This window comes from Mus caroli, unplaced genomic scaffold, assembly GCF_978045245.1.
Source record: "Mus caroli unplaced genomic scaffold, Mus_caroli_1 scaffold_7, whole genome shotgun sequence".
In the NCBI taxonomy this organism is placed as follows: Eukaryota; Metazoa; Chordata; class Mammalia; order Rodentia; family Muridae; genus Mus; species Mus caroli.
The window spans coordinates 56,315,945-56,334,228 of record NW_028227262.1 but is presented as its reverse complement, the minus strand read 5'-3'; the positions used below and the strand labels follow the sequence as shown (position 1 = coordinate 56,334,228).

At 42.1% G+C, this 18,284-nt stretch overlaps 1 protein-coding gene across 5 annotated transcripts in view; it reads right to left on the bottom strand.

Annotated features, from left to right (window-relative positions):
- Prickle2 (prickle planar cell polarity protein 2) overlaps positions 1-18,284 on the bottom strand; it is a 328,810-nt gene that overhangs the window by 71,298 nt on the left and 239,228 nt on the right. For all 5 annotated transcript variants that reach the window (XM_029478412.2, XM_021164852.3, XM_021164854.3 and 2 more), the window contains one exon: positions 12,688-12,871. In XM_029478412.2, coding sequence (XP_029334272.2) covers positions 12,688-12,871 — 184 coding nt within the window. The remainder of the gene's footprint in view (positions 1-12,687; positions 12,872-18,284) is intronic.

Genomic DNA, 18,284 nt, shown 5'->3' with positions numbered 1-18,284 from the left:
TCAGTGCAAACAAGTCAAAGCTATGAGCCTAGAGGGATTCCAGTCCAGCCTGGAAGGACAGGCACTTGATGTTAGAAACCAAACATGATAAGCCCAGAAATTGAAGTCAGTGTGGGTCTTCCCTCTATAGCTCCCTGAGAGGTAGAAATTTAACATAAAGTAAAATCATAAGGCTGGGAGTGTCCTATTGCATCTGGAAAGGAGTCACCTAGACGAATGACATGTGCATAATGTGTACTTAATAAACAACAATTGGAGGAATGAATGGTTAAATGCTTGAGTGGATGGATAAGTGAATAGGGAGAGAGGTAGAAAGATGAGGAAGGAAGGTAGTTATCTGATGGTTTGATGGTGGATTCATCTAGCTATCCCATAGTTACTAAAAATATCTCCCGAGTCCTAAGATTGAGCAGGTCATCTTGAGAATAAGTCAGCTTTCTTCCCAGCTCAGTTAGCAGAGAGTGTGTGTACTGTGAAATCACATAGGGAAGTCCAAGTCCTGGGGCCCACACTCACTCCTTGGCATCTGAGGATGCATTCATGGAGAAGGCTAGAGTTATTTGTATTGAGAGCTGAGAACTCCAACAGCAGGCTCCATCCTGCCCTTGCAAATGCTCCTTGGCTTCCCCAGGCCTCACATTCTGTCCATGAGCTTTGACAAGTCCCTGCTGGTGGAAGCCACGTTGTTACTGACTTCATCTGGCAGAGGCCCTGAAGCCTGGGAACCCAGGTTCTAGCCTCATCTCTGAAAACTCTGTTGAAGACAAATTTATTAACAGGCTGTTGTGTTAAATGCTGCACATGCATGCATATTTCCCATCTTCATCCATTGACATCAGGGCCTCTCTGGAGCCAAGATAAACACACACTGCTCACATGACAAATTTCCTGAGAACTACAGAGGAGATTGCTTAGCAGCCTCCTCCTGTTTCTTTCTTGCCTCCCTTACCCCATACATCCCTGGAACCACACTGAGAACATCGGAGTGAGTGACAGCAAAGCTTAAGCAGGAACTACAGCTTTGGGGAGAACAGAATCTACCAGTTCAATTGCAGAATCACACAGCTCACTACAGCCATGGCATTTCATCTGGAGCTCAGCGTGTACTGCTGGAGTAATGAGATGAAAACACCATTCTAGAGGTGGTTGGCTAGTCTAATGATAATTTTTACAGAGGTTTAACACATCGGTATTCTCAAGTAGGCTGTCCCCTGCACAAGGGTAGACACACTGTGTCTTTATCCATGCCTTCCTTTAGTGAATAGGATAGTGCTAGGAAGATAGTTGTCAGAAAGCATGTATATCCCAGATGACTTCTAACAGACAAATACCCCTTTTATTGTCTGCTCTGGCTTCTAAAGTATGAACCTATTATACGGGGTTCTATGTTTTCTTCTTCACCACTATAGGCTCAAAGCCCAACATCAAATGCATGTTTACCATCATTAACCAGCTGTTGCATGAATAAACAATTGAATTTAATGGCCCCTCAGAAATGTTGAGATCCAAAGTCCCTGCTGATGTCCAGATATATGACTATACCAGGAACAGAAGAACATGATGAGGAGTAAGGATGCGATGAGAGATGGCGGAGAGCCAAAGAAGATAAGACATTGACAATGGGGACAGGTCTTGGAAGGGTGGACTGCGCTGCTTCCTGTAATGATGAGAGGGCTGAGCTGCTTCCTGTAGTGATGGGAACACTTCTTAGTCACCAAGGCCAATCTGAGCTTAGGGGAGATTTCCAGCCCACAGAGATGAAGCTGGTTGAAGGGACACTGTTCTACTCTTTCACTACACCTGATCTCCTGGGTGGAGCACCCAGGGAGAGGCAGAGTGGAGGATAAAAGCCCAGTGTCTTGGGATGAGGCAAGACAGATAGGAGATTGTAGATCTGGTTCTTGGCTTACCAGCTTCTTGATCTATTTGAATCTCAACATTTATGAGGGGGCATTAAATACAGTTGTTTGTTCATGCAACAGCTGATTATTGATGGTAAACATGAGCCTGATGTTGGGCTGTGAGCTTATAGTGGTGAAGAAGAAAACATAGAACCCCGTATAATAGGCTCACACTTTAGAAGGCAGAGCAGATGATAAAAGGGGTATTTGTCTGCTATAAGTTCACCCTGTGGCAGTTGCTGTTTAGGTCTTCCATAGCCCACTCTGAGTTAAGTGTTCTTAGCTGTTCTACTCCCATATACCATAGAAACATCCCGGCACTAGAGAGTAAACATACAAAGCAGTGAGGCCTCTTACTGATCTCTTTTCACTTCTCTCCAAATTATCCATCAACGTTCTCCTCAAATGCTTTTGTATAAAGTAAGTGCCAGTCTCATTTCATTTCTAAGCTTCACTCAAAGGAACACACAAACTAGGTTGGTGTTGCAAAGCAGACAGAAATGTCTTCATGTCATTCAGCAGCATCTCAACAGCTACTTCCTGAGAGATCAGGCCAAATGAGCCAACTTTTCAACACTCAGGACCATACTCAGGACACTGGAATCAGTTCCTAGTCTTATATAGATAGTTTGAATAAGGCTCAAGTGAAATGGCTGCTGTCTGACACTATTGTTCACTATTATGGATATTATCACACTTTCTTAAAGACTAACAAGCTGGACTTATTTTTATCATGTATTTGTTTCTTAATTTTCCACCATCATTCTTACAACTACAGTATAGTAGAAACTTTAATGATCTTTTTCAGTTGTTTTATCCCCAGTGCTCAAACAAAAGCTGAGGCATACTTAGTGTATAATAAATATCTGCTAAAGAAGTAAATTAATAAATAAAATGCCTGATAGCCATGTCTATTCTACATTATTTTGTAGGAAATGCTTCCATTTATTTATTTATTTTTTTACACATTTATTAGGGAGAAACATTGAGTAATATGGTCCCAGTGAGCTCACTGACCAGCCATTTAAGACAATGACTACACAGGGTAAAATGGGGAGCCAGACAGATGCTTCCTGCTGACCTATTGATTTTCCTTCCACCCAGAAAGGTATGTAAAACACTCTTCTTCGTGGGCAGACACCCTGGTAGCCTACTGAGAATGTTCCTGAGGGCTTCTAGGGTATGAAGCCAAGACCTCAAGATCACAAGCACCAAGGAAGGTGTACGGTGGCTTTCATTTCTTAAGTGGATGGTCCTGAAGCTTGCCTGCTGCACTGGATAATCCAGAACCACGTGGCTCTGCCTGGGCCCTTGTCAAGCAGCTCAGACCCAGCAGGGGTCAGGGAAAATGGTGAGCATTAAGTTGTGCAGTCCTAGGAGTCAGACATATCTCTGGCAAGCAGACAATCTGGGAAAAGAGGCTTTAGGTAGATTAATATACGCAAACATTTAATTTCACTTAAACATTTAAGATGACCAGCTTTCTGATTCTGCTCTCCCAAAACAAAGACTTGGTGGGCTTCCCATTCTGAAAGAAGAGACCTCATGCAGTTACCAAACATTAAAAACCCCTGATCCTCCAAGCAGATGCAGACAGCTCTGTCTCTTCACCGTGTGTGTGTGTGTGTGTGTGTGTGTGTGTGGTGTGCTGTGTGTGTAGTGTGTGCGGGTGTGTGTGCAGTGTATGTGTCTGTGCTGTGTGTATGTGTTTGTGCTGTGTGTATGTGTCTGTGCTGTGTGTATGTGTTTGTGCTGTGTGTCTGTGGTGTTGTGTGGTGTGTGTGTGTGTGTGTGTGTGTGTGTGTATTTACTTTTGCTTCTGATTTTAGTAAAATATGGCTGAGCTCTGAGACCTTGCTTTTCTTGCCTTATTATTCCTTAAATGAGTAGAGAGAAAGAATCCATTCTTGCAGCTCTAGGTGACTCACTCTGATGGCATCAATATCCCTCAGACACAGCAGCTGAAGAGTAGAGTCCTGTACTGGGAAGACTTGAAGTTTTTCTTTTAAGCCCTTCTGCATCAAGCTAGTGGCACACTCTAGAGGGATGCTGAGCTACACAACCTCGGAGAGAGCTGAGAAGAAACTGAAACCCAGGATTCCCATAAAATCCTATGCTTGTTCCCTCTCCTACATCCCACCTAACCTTGTTCTTTCCTGGACAGTCAAACATTACTCTTGCCTCTGTGAGTCAACTCCAAGCAGTAGTAATCATTTAGTGGATAGCATCTTCCAGGAAGGGTGGCAAAGAAACAACTATTTGATTGAGCAATGTCTTTGTGCTTCATAAGTCTTCATTTAGAGCCAGGCCAGTCCTGGAACTGACAAGTCTGAACATGTTGGTTTCAGGGTCTGGCTATCTGCAAGTTATTTAACTTCTCTAAGCCTTGTTAACTCATTTCTACAATGGAGACCAAATAAGGTTGTTAAAAATGGTGGTGACACGCAAAGGACTCTAAGTCAGCACACAACAGAAATCCTTGTACATTGATGATTATCATGGCACTGCTTATAACTGCTAAGTTATGGGGCCAACCTATTTATCCTACAGCAGAGGAACAGATAAAGAAAATAGAATATATTTTATATACCCAATGGATTTTGTTTTTAGCCATAAAAAAGAACAGTTAAGTCATTTGCAAGAAAATGGTTAGAACTGGAGATAATAAAATTAAACCAGTCTCCAAAAGAAAACTATTTTATGTTTTCTCTCATTTATGGATCCTAGGTTTTATATAGCTACATAAAATCATATGACATGAAAAGCAGAAGAAAAATAGCTTAGGAGAGGAAGAACTATCAAGATGAAGGAAAGGCAAGAAAAGAGAGGATGGCTGGAACTATGCTCAATATTTACTATATCCTTGCACAAAAACTTCAAAGGTAATACTTTTTTAAGTGGTGGTGAGGCTGGAGTGACAGCTCCATCTGCATAGTGCTTGTTTTGCAAGTGTGAGGACCTGACTTCGAGCCCCAGAACACACATGAAAAGGCCGATAGTGGTAGGTATGGTGGTAAGTGCTTAGAACTGAGCAATGGGAAAGCAGAGACAGGTGGATCCCTTGGGGTTGCTGACCAGACACTCTAGCCTACTTACCAAACTCCAGGTAGTGAGAGACTATGTGAAACAAAGCAAAATCAAACAAACAAACAACATAGTGGCTTACATCTGAGGACATCCAAGGTTGTCCTATAAGCTCCATACATGTGTACCTACTTACACGAACATGCATACATGCACACAGGCACATACACACACACACACACACACACACACACACACACACACACAAATGGTGGTAAACACACAAGTCTATACTGAGAGCCAAATAACACTGCCATCACCACCACCCTCTTCCTCAAGGGGGGACCTAGGCTCCTGGGAGCTGAATAACTTTCCTGAGGTCAGAAAGTGACAAGTCAGGCATCAAGATGTGTCTGACTGCAGAAGCTAGGCTCCCTCACTGGGATGGGCTGCTGCTTTTGCAGGCCACAGCTTTATAGAGCCAGAGACTTAGACTCAGACACAGATGATGCCTTAGTTGGGAAACAGTGATCATCTGCCAGCCCTCAGCTTCTCCCCCACTGCTCCAGACCCTGGTCTTGGAGCCAGCAGTGCTGATTCAGGTCTACACTAGAGCAGAGGCCTTACAGTAAGCATGTTACCCTCTCCCACCCTTATGCAGCCTAACAAAGTCTAATGTGACTAAGATGGCTTGGGAATCTGCCTAGAGTGCATATATTCAGAGGAAACACAGGGGATGAAAACAAGAGATAAGAAACAATCTTTCAGGGGAAAAATCATCTTTTTGATGTTATGTATCCATGAACACTTTTCCTTCTGTTGGGAACTCGTGTCTGCCTGACTCTTAACAGCATCTTGTTTGGTGCCTATAGGCAGTGTGCACTATAACCTGGTGTTGGTGTCATTTCCTAAAGAAAAAAGCAGGCAAGGTCTCCGCCTACCCAAGTGCTAAAGCCAAGCGAGGGGAGAGAAATATTAAGCAAGTCATGATACAAATAAATACCCAGCTGTGAGTTTGATACACATTAAGGGAAATTGCAAGATTTCATTACAAAGCTTATAACTGGGGACCAGACCTTGAAATCATAGCTGATCAAAAATGTCTCTGAGGACATTTACTCTGATGATTAATGCATAAGCAAAGATCATGAACATGGAAACAAAAAGGATTTATAATCTCTCAATAGAGGTAATTTTATAAAGACCAAAACCATCTAACTCACTTCATCTACGGGAAGTATTGGGTGTTTTATTTTTCATTGGAAGACTGCTTCAAAAGTCCAAAAGTGGGCAATTACCCCTGGCATCTGTTTTTCATTCTTGCTTGGATAGTCTGAAGAGAATGTGGAATGATCTGGAAAAAATAACTGACTTTCCACTTTATGCACTGGGACAAAGTTAAGGTCAGGGGAAGATTACTTACTAACGTTGGAGATTAAGGATTTGGCATATTTATATGTGAGACTCTGTTGTGAATACTTGGGCTATCCAAAATGTCAATGAAAAGGACATTCGGGAGATAGCAGGAAGCCATTCAGATTTTCAGGGGGCAGCCAAAGGGAGAAATAATACAAACAACATTGCCTTGTACACCCAAGGAAGACTACCTGGTAATGTGCAGTTACAACCTCACAGGATGGCAGTTTGTCGTAATGAACAAGAGCCTTTGGCTATCTCTCATGGGATGCTCCTCTTCCAGGACTGTTCTTAAGGGGAGGAGCAGGGATAGTTATAAGATCCACAGAGTTAGCTACTGCTATTGTACCGCATTCAGCCGTAAACTAACAACAAAGCGGTGGTCAGATCAAGCCTTGAGCTCCTTACATCAATAGTGGCCATTCTCCTTTGTCCTGGGTCGTCTGGTTATTTTTCAGGCTGTTTAATATCTCCAAGTTCCACTCATATCCTGTTAGAATCTGTCAGTCCTTTAGAGAATTGACACCTTCCAAACCCCTCCCCTGATATAGACTTCCAAATGTTTCAGTTTCCTCATGGTGGGTGACACTTAAGGTTAGACAATGGAAAACCCAATTTACTACAGAAGAGAGTTTGCTCTGAAGTAAACGGATACTGAAAAATGTTCACAATACAAGAAAAGAAAGAGCCACGCCAGGGAGGTAGAGTACATCACCACACACTTTCATCCAAATCCACACAAAAGATATTGGCTCTCTCTAGACAGATACTTGAACATACTAAAAAGTTTGGGATACAATTTTCTCCCTTTGGTGGAAAGGATCTTCATTTGCTGGTTTAGATGCTTCTTCTTTTCTTTTAGAAAATATTTGTTTTATTTCGTTTGTGTGTGTGTGTGTGTGTGTGTGTGTGTGTGTTGCACATGTCTGTGTGGTACAGGCACACACGTGCATGCAAGTGGTTGCAGAAGGCAGAAGATCGATTTGGATCCCTTGGGGCTGGAGTTATGGGTGCTTGTGAGCCACCAGACATGGGTGCTGCCATCCAAACTCTGGTACTTGTAATTGAGAAGCAAGTGTTCCCAACCACAGTGCCATCTCTCCAGCTCCCACTTTCTTTCTTTTTGACCACAACTCTCCCCTTTATAAAAGAGGAAGAAAGTTATTCCCAAGCTGGGGAAACACTCACAACAGGCTCCTTGTTTTGACTTAGTGGAGAAGTCGGGGCAGCCTCAAAAACAGTGAGTGGGTCACAACTCTAGTACTCTACTAAGCACTTGAGCATATTACAAGATAGCAATTGGTATGCAGGAGCCAAAGTATGATGAGTGTTGGATGATCATGTGCTAAGGACAGCCATCCTCTTTTGTCTTAATTGGAGCAGAATACTGCAAGCATCTCTCTGTCTAGAGATACGTTTATTTTATTTGGATGTATGAGTATTTTGCTTACATGTATGTATGGGAACTTTGTGTGTGCCTGGAGCCTGCAGGGGTCACAAGAGGGGATCAGACCCCATGGAACTGGGGTTATGAATGATTGTGAGCCACTACCAGATGCTGAGAACAGAATCTGGGTCCTCTGAAAGAGCAACAAATGCTGTTAGCCACTGAGCCATCTCTTTAGTCCCCACACTCTGTCTTTTAACATGACTTTCATCTAATTGCTATTTAGTTCTTTAGAAACATGTGGCAATGTTGAAGATGTAGTTGGCTGTCACAACTGAGAGATGCTCCTGGCATCTGGTAGGTGGAGGTGAGGGGTGCTGCTAACCATTCTATAATACAATGAACTTCTCCTAAAACAAGAATTATCCATCTAGACATGCTGACAGGGAGAAATCTTGCTTGCTAGTCACTTTATTTGACTTGTTTATGATTTTCTATTATAACCTTGTCAAAAAGCATTTATAGAAGATGGCTACAATTATTAACTGAGTCTGAATGAGAACCGGAGCCTTAAAACTGACTTCCAGTGGCCTGGTTAGGGTAGAGTGTAGTGGACTTTTCTCCTAATAAAGACAAGAAGCCAATCACTGGACAAGAAGGAGGCAGATCTTCCGGTTCTGAGAGAGGAAGTGGGAAGGCAGGAGGAGGGGACTTCCTTTTGGACAGTGGGAGCAAGGCAACCAAGATTTAGGCCCAGGCCTGTTAGTTCGGGTGGCAGAATCCACCAGGATCCTCCACCAGAAGATTTCTAACATAGAATAGTTGGTGAATTTGGGATTCTAGATTCCGCACCCAGCGATTGTGTTATCTGTTGAATATAAACTAAGATTGCCTGGTGCTTTCCATTTTGCTGCGATTAGACTAAGCTCCAGAGAATGGTAACTATGCAGAGGTTTTCAAGAGTGCGCCCCAGCTAGCGGCAGAAATTTGGGAGTGGTGAGTTGGGTTTGGCAAAAGCCAGCCACAGGTAGGAGTGGGCTAACTTGGAGTTCTGAAAAAGCCTTGGCAAGGGAAAACATGCTGTCTCGTTCGTACCAGGCTGAGAACAGAACAGACCAAAACCGCCCGCTAGGCCAGCAGCATTAGCATGGATTGTTTTTTCATATTACACGCAAGTAAAGATTGCAGCTCTCTGGCTGTCTATCTTAGGATTCTCCAAACGATATCAACCTCCTTAATACTGAGTGAGCTGATGCAGAGGATTTGAATAATCACCACCAATGAGTTTTTGAGTCATTTGGAATCACGAGGTGACCGCCTTTCCAACTTCATCTGTCCCATTTACTACTTCTACACTAGTGTGAGAAGGGTCCGTTTTGAAGCTCACAGATTTTTATGACACTAAATGCCTATAGTCAAGAACACTTCCCTGAATGTGAGATGAATTTCACATGCATTCCATAAAATTGAAGGAATTACTGAAGAGAATGAGTAATGAAGAATATCACCTGAAGGTATACCGTCAGCTCTACGATTGTGGAGTGAGAGGAAAGATTCCAACCCAAAATTAAAGAACATTACTCTCCACCCTAATTAGTCTTTAATATTTTGCCTCTAGTCAGAAGCATTTTCATATTCACCACAATTTCTTTTGATAGAAAAATGGTTCCCCTCAATTCATAGACAACTAATATGATATTAACAACAGAACTTTCATTAAGGGAAGGCAATTAGGGATTTTGTTTTTAAATCTAAGTGCATACCAGACATCTCTTAAAAAAAATCTTTAAACCTACAAACATCTTTGTAAATAATAAACTTTAAAAGATCTCAATATTTCAAACCTGAAGCCCATTTCTATCACACAACATGGCCTCTTCAAAGACTTTTAAATAGTAGGACTCACATTTTATTGAGCAAATACAGAAATGGCCAAGTATTCTGATAGTCTGTCTCTGGAGGGTGCTTTTCCTTTCTAGTTATGTGCATCAGAGAGGTCCCATGAGTGCTGGGAACAAAGAAGACCTCCTGAAGAATAACTGCCAGAGAGGGGCGCACCCTTTTACCTGGCAAACTTCCCACCATTTGTTTAACAGTGTTCATCATTTTCTTTCAAAATATACTTAAAAACTTCCATTTAACATTTTCCCAGGACAGCTGAATGAGTCAAGTGGTTGACAGTCATTTGTAATTAGAACTGGTGGGTTTAACCAAGATCCTAACTTCTCTAACTGCCTGCTTTCTTCAGTCAGCATGTGTAGAAAGTTTTCCTGCAATCTGAGCATCACTGAAGACAGTTTGCAGCCTTAGAGAATAAACTTAAGCAGAAACGTTGGAAGATTCAGGGCCTAATTCAGCAGGAAGCGACGCTGTCTAGGTGAAGAATAAGATGACACAGATGGACCCAAAAGAAGCTTCTAGAAATGAGGTCAGCAGGAAAATGACACAAGCTCCCAGATCTTCCCAGGTGCACAGACTCATCCCTGAGAGCAGCAACTTTGCCAGTGGCATTCCACCAGCAGCACCCTCTCTGAACACCTCGATAAATATCCCCCTCCTTTTAAGGTTAATTCCTCAAGAATGCAATCTTTAGAGAGAGTAAAAGAAGTAAGGAATCGCAATCCACAAGTGATGAGAAAGCGCTTTTTGTTGTTGTTGTTTTGCTACTATCCTAAGAAAGCACTGCCTCATGGAAAGGTTCTCTCTGATTGTTTCTCACTCAAGGTATTTTCTATGTGTGAAGAGAAAAAGAGATCACAAGGCTGAAGCACATATAGAAAAACAACGTGAGAAGCTTAGCAGTGACAGAGGATGCCAGCATCAGTGCATGAAGAAAACAGCTAGTGCTCGATCCCATGCAATTGTATCTCTGCAGGAATAAAACTTCTGGATCCTCAAATATTTCAGCTGGCAATCGAAACTGGTGGGCTGGGATTGTAACTCAGTGGTTGTACTGGTTAGTTTTGTGTCAACTTGACACAGCTGGAGCTATCACAGAGAAAGGACCTTCAGTTGAGGAAATGCCTCCATGAGATCCAACTGTAAGGCATTTTCTCAATTAGTGATCAAGGGGGAAAGGCCCCTTGTAGGTGGGACCATCTCTGGGCTGGTAGTCTTGGGTTCTATAAGAGAGCAGGTTGAGCAAGCCAGGGGAAGCAAGCCAGTAAAGAACATCCCTCCGTGGCCTCTGCTCAACTCTTGCTTCCTGACCTGCTTGAGTTCCAGTCCTGACTTCCTTTGGTGATGAACAGCAGCATGGAAGTGTAAGCCAAATAAACCCTTTCCTCCCCAAGTTGCTTCTTGGTCATGATGTTTGTGCAGGAATAGAAACCCTGACTAAGACAGTGGTATAACATTTAGCCAGAGCACATGGCGCTATTAGTTCATCCTCTAGCACTACAAAAAAGAAATATAAACGTACATATGAAAATTCCTACATTTATATGATATTTCTCTGGCTAGACAAACCATACCTATAAGACAGCAATTTGGTACAGCAAAATAGATGGGAGAGCATTAACAGTCAAGTTGACACAATTTAGAATCACCTGGGAAGAGTTATTATGAGGACTTGTCTGCATTGGGTTGGCCAGTGGGCATGCCTCAATTAAGTTAATTGGTGTGGAAGCACCCAGCCCACTGAGGGAGGCACTGTTTGCTAGGCAGAGTCCTGGAGAGCATAAGGGTGGAGAAACCGAGCTAAGCACACGCCTATTCATTCTCTCTCGGCTTTTGACTGTAGATGTGATGTGACTAGCTGTCTCAAGCCTCTGCCGCTGCAGAGTCTTCTCTGCCATCTGAGCTGAAATTGTGAGCTAAAATAAACCTTTCCTCTCCAGCCCTGCACCCCATCCCCTGCAGAGTATTTTATCACGGAAACTTGAAATGAAAGCAGGACAATAGACAGAGAAAATGGAAAATGGCTAATCAGGGACTCCATAGAAGAACCACTTCTCTAGTTATTAGTGGATTCTTGGGTCTTAATTACAAAGTACTTTTCCTGAAAGCATTATCACACTTAAAGTTTCTGACACATAAAGCCATGCCATTTGAGCTTCTTCTAAATACTTCACCACAGAACTCTCTCACGAATTTAGTGGTTCAGGGGAAGACAATAGTAGTTAACACTTTTAAGATCCTAGCTGTCTCTGAAAGTCATTATCAGGGAGATGGTAAGAGGCTCCAGCTTACAGATGTGCTGCTAGGCTGACTTGGAAGAGAAAACACCAAGTACCAAGGAATGAAAGACAATGCCTGTTATCACTGGGGAAAAATGCAAAACAGAAAGAAGCAAAGAGAAGAGATATTCTGATCAGGCCAGTAATGTTTACAGGCTGTGAGTGGTGCCAGGAATATCTTAGGGAAAGGCAATGCCTTTATAAAGGAAGGTCAAACTTAATATTTAAAGATAGCATACACTGTTGAGAGAAAGGCAAGTACTCATTTGCCTTTATAATAGCAATTCTCAACTTCCCTAATGCTGCAACCCATTTAATACAGTTCCCCAAGCATAAAGTTATCTTATTGCTACTTCATAACTGTAACTTTGCTACTGTTATAAATCGTTATGCAAATATCTGATATGTGACCCCTGAAGGAGTCATGGCCCCCAGGTTGAGAACCACTGCTTTATGAAGCCTGACTGTGATGACTCATGTTGGGGCTCTGGTGCTTTTTCCTCCCTGTGCTCCAAAACATAACGTTTAACATTCATCATTTCTAAGATGTTTCCAGACAGTCTACAAACAGTTGACATTGATAATTCAGAATGAATTAGTGATGGATTATTCTAGGCTTGACTCCATTTCCCATCGGGGCCTAGAATATCTTTAACTCATTTATTGCCACACAACCCTGAGTCAGCAGAGCCACCTTTCCCTTCTAAGCTGGGGTATGGAAACACTGGAAAGACACCATTTAAAATTAAAGGCATGGGAAGACTCCCGGGAAGATGGCTACCTGCTCAGGCTTCAGCCCTGGGGGAACCCAGGCATACTCTTCCAAAGCACAGCCCGAGTCATCATCTGAGGTTGAACTCCTCTGGAAGTCAAACATGAGCTTGCTGATGGTCTTCTCCATCTCCAGCGGCATCACTGTTACCATGTGCTCCTCCTGGGGACACTTGCAGTGCAGGCAGATCTTCCTGGAGAAAGCAAATACAACAGGTCAGAAGAAAGATAAAAAAAGCCACTTATTTGTCAAGAGGCTACCTGCCAGTCACTGTCCTGGATTCCAACCCATAAACACAGTCACCAGCTACAATCTAGAGAACACTGGTTTACAAAGGACATAATATGCGTGCCATATGAAAGCCACTTAGGTGATGATCAGGAACTACCAGGTGAGTGTGCTGACTCACAAACCCAACCTTCTTACACACACACACACACACACACACACACACACAATGTAGATCAACAGATATGAACCATGACCACAATTCCCCTCACTGTAATAACCACTCTAATAGCATTAAATATATAGAATCCACACACTAAATATCATCAGACTTAACAAACACTGCGATGTTTCTATTTTTAAAAGTTCTTAAATCATGCAAACAGAAAAAAAGCTTACAAAAAGGTTATAAAAAGAACCATGGGTATATTATTATTATTATTATTATTATTATTATTATTATTATTATTTAGGAGTAAGAACAAACATTTTCCCCCTAAAACAAATGTGGCCACAAGACCTTCATAGGAAGATAATTTCACCATTAAAGGTCCATGATTTAGAGTCTTAATTAGAAACTCAAAATGTAACATTGCTTGTAGTTATTTTATATGAGTTCACCCTTTTTTTTTTTTTTAGGGAGGGGGAGATGGGGGTGAGCTAGTAGTTTTTTGGAGCTATTTACTTTGTTTTGTGAGACAGGGTCTTTTGTTGGCCAGCCTAGAGTTCACCAAAAAGGGTAGACTGGAAGCTGGCAAGCCCCAGGGATCCACCTGTTGCAGCCTCCCTCTACCTCACCAGTGCTGGAATTACAAGTGGATGCTCCCATGCCTAGCTTTGTTCCTCCTGGCTGAGCACTTCTTCCAACCATGAGTTATTCCATAGCACCAGTCAAGAATGCAAATTCTTCAAACTGAGCATCTCCTTCAAGGTTTCCAGCCACTTCCTTATCCTTGTCCCTATCTAAATATTGTAGCAGAGAAAATGGCAAGGTCAAGCAACACACACACATCTTTCTCTCTCTGAACAATAAAATAAACAGAACGGAATGGAGGCAGCAGACTCTAACAAGCTATTCCGCGTGTGTGCTGATCTTTTTGTAGCACACTACAAAGGCAATGAAAGAGCCCAGAATTCTAAGCTCCATGTGTGTTTGAATTTTGTGACAACAGCTTTGTTAAGATAATTCACATAGCACAGAACTCACCCTTCCAAAGCATATAATTCACTAGCTCTTAATATAGTCAGAATTTCACAATCACCACTAATTTTAGACACCCCCACTAAACTCATGAGCACGAACAGTGACTTCTCATAGCCCAAGCTCACGTACCATGACAACCACTAATCTTTCTGTCTCTGTTGGTTTTGCCTATTTTGGACATTTCACATAAAGGAACCATGCAAAATATCATCTTTTGAAACTAGCTTCTTTCCCGTGAAATAATGGCATTTGTTTATCTATGCTGCAGCATACGTACATCAGTCTCTTGAATGTTTGTACTTATTGCTGAGGAATATTCCATGGTAGGGACATATCATATTTGTGCATTTATCAGCTGGTAGATATTTAGACTCTCTGTTCTTTTGAAGAATTCTAATTTCAATATTTAGATTCAAGATTATAATATAGATTTATGCTATCATTTCTCTTAGGCATATACCTAACAAAGGCATTATGGCGTCACACGAAAATTTTGTCATCTTGAAGAACTGGCAAACTGTATTCACAATTATCTGAGCAATTTTAAGTTCCCACCTTCAATGAAGGCTCGTTATACTTTCTCTAACTCTTGCCACAAGTGTTATGGTCTAACGTGTCAACAGTGGCCACCCTAGTGGATATGGCCTGGTATCTGATTGTGGTTTTTTGATTTGCATTTCCCTAAGTGCCAGGCCAGGAAAGGTGATCATCTTCTTAAGTGATTATTATATGCCTTCTTTAGAACTTGTTGGAAGGAATCCCTAAAGGGAGGGCAGATTGAGGAGCTAAAGGAAGGCCTGGTGAGCCCCAAACACAAATATTTCAGAGGGCACACTGGATTGCACATGAATAGCTGTTCACTCCAACAACAACAACAACAACAAATCACTCAGAAAAAGCAAAGTCAAGGAGAAAAAAAAAAGAATGAAAATAAGCCCAGTAAATCAAAACCACAAGGGCTTTCACTGTGTCTGCTAGCTGCCAGCCTTCCAATCCTCATTTATAATTAACTGGAGCTCCCCCAGCAAGGCATTTTTATTTGCAAAGAATCTGCAACCTTTGAGTGACTCCCTGACAACTGGAGAAGCTAATTTAATAATCTCCATTTACAAGTTGGAAACCCAAGTCTGAGGTGCTTTGAAAGGCGCAGTGAGACAGAGGTAAAGCCAGGAGGGATCTCTGGGCCCTCAGTCTCTCGCTTCCCTTTTGAAAAAATACAATGGCAGCAAACAGCTTTCTCTTTTAGCGCACTAATTAAATAATTTCACCCAAATGAAGCATAACCAGGTGTGTGTGTGTGTGCGCGTGCGAAAATAAGAGATTTGTTTTTAATGAAAAGATATACATTTGTGAACATAGAGCCTGATAGTAAAGCAGGATTTCATTAAACACATACACACACACACACACACACACACACACACATAGAAAGAGAGAGAGAGAGAGAGCATTGGTTTCATTCTGTCAGAGTTGACATTCTACCTGTACATAATTGGATTTGACAATGACAGGTTTCCAAGAAATCATCCCTGACTCAGAGAGTGGAAATGCCATGTTCACCTCCCCTCCCAGACTTCACCCAAATAACCTCTGCAAATGCCTCACCATAGCTGCAGTGATCAATTTGTGTGGTTCTGCAGCATGGAATCCACAATCTCTTCTTCTATAGGTTGTACAATATTGCCAGGTAAAGGCCATTTCCTCAACTATCTCAGCATAGACCAGTCATTTCCTCCAGTGAGTACAACATTTGCATGAAGACTAGTGATTTATGCCAATGAACTGACTTGCACGATGTGAAAGAACTCATTATAAATGGGTGACTTGTGAGAGCAGAGACTCCACCTCGCTTGATAACATTTCTGACCGGTGCAGAGCGACTATAAGCAGCACTAAGTCTTCCTTTTCTCCCTCCTTTAGCCAATTTTCTTTTAAGAATTTTTTTTTTTTTGGTAAAAGGAATTATGTGTGGGAAGGCTCATATATAAAATTGAGCTGTCTAAATTGATGCTATGAGAAGAGATGGCAAGCCAAACCTCTCTCATGTTCAAACTCTCCATGGCTCTCCCATGTTTGGGGTTTCAGAGACGAAAGCCTGAAGATCATCATATGTCCTGGATCCTCTAAGTAATTCTTAAGGTCTGCCACAATAAGAACTATGGGATTTATAATTTGAAAGACGAAAAGAAATAAAGCAAGGGTTTCTGATAGATAACACACACACACACACACACATTAACTCTGAATCATGAAAACCTTTATAAATGATACATCTGGCCATGGGAAACTATTCATTTGGTTGCCAAGACATTGTAACAAGAGAGACTCCGGGAGTAGAAGCCATATCCCTGTGATGGATTAGTCACATCTTAATCAAGTCACCTGACTAGGCATGTTCATAAGAATGTCAGTGGATCACCATGAAGTATTCTTTTGAATGCACTTGGAGGGATGCTGTTTTAGGTAGTCTCTTAGATGGAAAGAAGACTTTTAGATTACAGTCTGAAAACCAGTGTGAATTCTAACAACAAACATGGTGGTCCAAGGAATCCAGGCAATAATCATTTTTGAACTTTTTCAAGAGGATTTATGTTAACTCAAAATAATTGCCACGTTGAAAGCTCTTATAGCACTCAGCCTGCCTGCCACTCGTCTGGGTATCTCCTGTGTAGAAGCATTCCCATTGAGAGGCAGGACTACATAATCTACAAGAGCAACATCTCTGCTTGCAACTCTGCCGGCTATTCTGCCTCTCACCTTCCCTGGTGTATGGGTTCCTTGGTCTCAAACCCAAGGCTAGATCAGGCCCAGGCTGCCTGCATATGTTTAGGGTCAGGCAGGCTGCTTAAACCACCTTAGGTCCACTGTAAACCAAATGACACAGGAGGATCCAACAAGGCCATGTCTCAGGCAGCCAAGGGAATGGAGGGCAAGTATACCTCTGTTAAAGTCAAAAGGCTAACGTTACCCAGAGGTATCCATCCACAGCTTTTCCCCAACTGACAGATGTGTCCCTAGTATTTAAATTCTTCCATGACTATCATAACAAAGCCAAAAGAACCATCCCTTCTCTTCATAGTAACAAAGAAGGCATTTTTCTGCTTATTATACTTAGAATTTAAACTTACTGCATTCTTTTCCTTAACATACAATTAATGTAGAAAGAAGTCACAAATTACAGATAAATAAAAAGAAGGAAAAATTCTAAATACTCACAATCCCAAAGATAATCACTGCTAAACAGAAACAGCTGCTGGACCATTTTTCCTTTAATACTAAGAGGCTGGAAACCAGACTTCATCTATATGTACCCCATGAGCCAAGGGAGAAGACTCTGGCCTGGACAAGAAGAAAAGAGACACAGACACCAACACAGACACAGACCCACACGCACAGAACTAAACATAGACAGACAGACAGACAGACATACACACACAAACATCACACCCAATTCTCAGCAAATAGATGCACATTCTTCAGCACAGATACCAAAGTTTGTTCTAACCTAGTACCCTGATCCAGGATCCAGACTTTACTTAGTATGAAAGATAACTGCTAGTGTGGGAACTGTATGTATAAAAATGGGTACCACAGACTGAAGGCTTGGGTGTCTCAGATAAAACACATCTGAAAAACTGATTTCATTAATTGTCAACTTCCAATTTTCTAGGAAAGAAGAGACAGCTAAAACACAAACAATTTAAGACCAGTAAGATTTGCTCTGAATTGCGTATTTATCTATCAGCCACACACTCACCAGGGCTGTGGTGACTTAATCACTTAAAGCCACTAGTGGAGCTGCCTGGTGGGAAGGAGCCCGGCTTCCTTCACCAACTCCTCCACCCACCTTCCCTGCGTTCCCAGCCTCGGTATCAGCCTTCACGTGACCCATCCCGTCTGTCTTCAGCGAGCCAGACATTCATTCACATTTTCTGACCTTTGGCAATACCAGGTTCCAGGAGGTGATTCATTTGGGGTATTTTGGGTAAAAAGACGTTTCCGTGGGTATAGAATGCCCAGAAGTAAACAGATAAATCATGTGATGCAGAAGGACAGGCTTTCTTGTGCTTGACTGAGTCAGTTAAGAATGGAAGCAAAACCTGCTGGCCCTGAGGCAGTCATGTGATCTGGAAGTCAGATTCAAAAGTGTAGGCATAAGTGCACAAGTATCCTG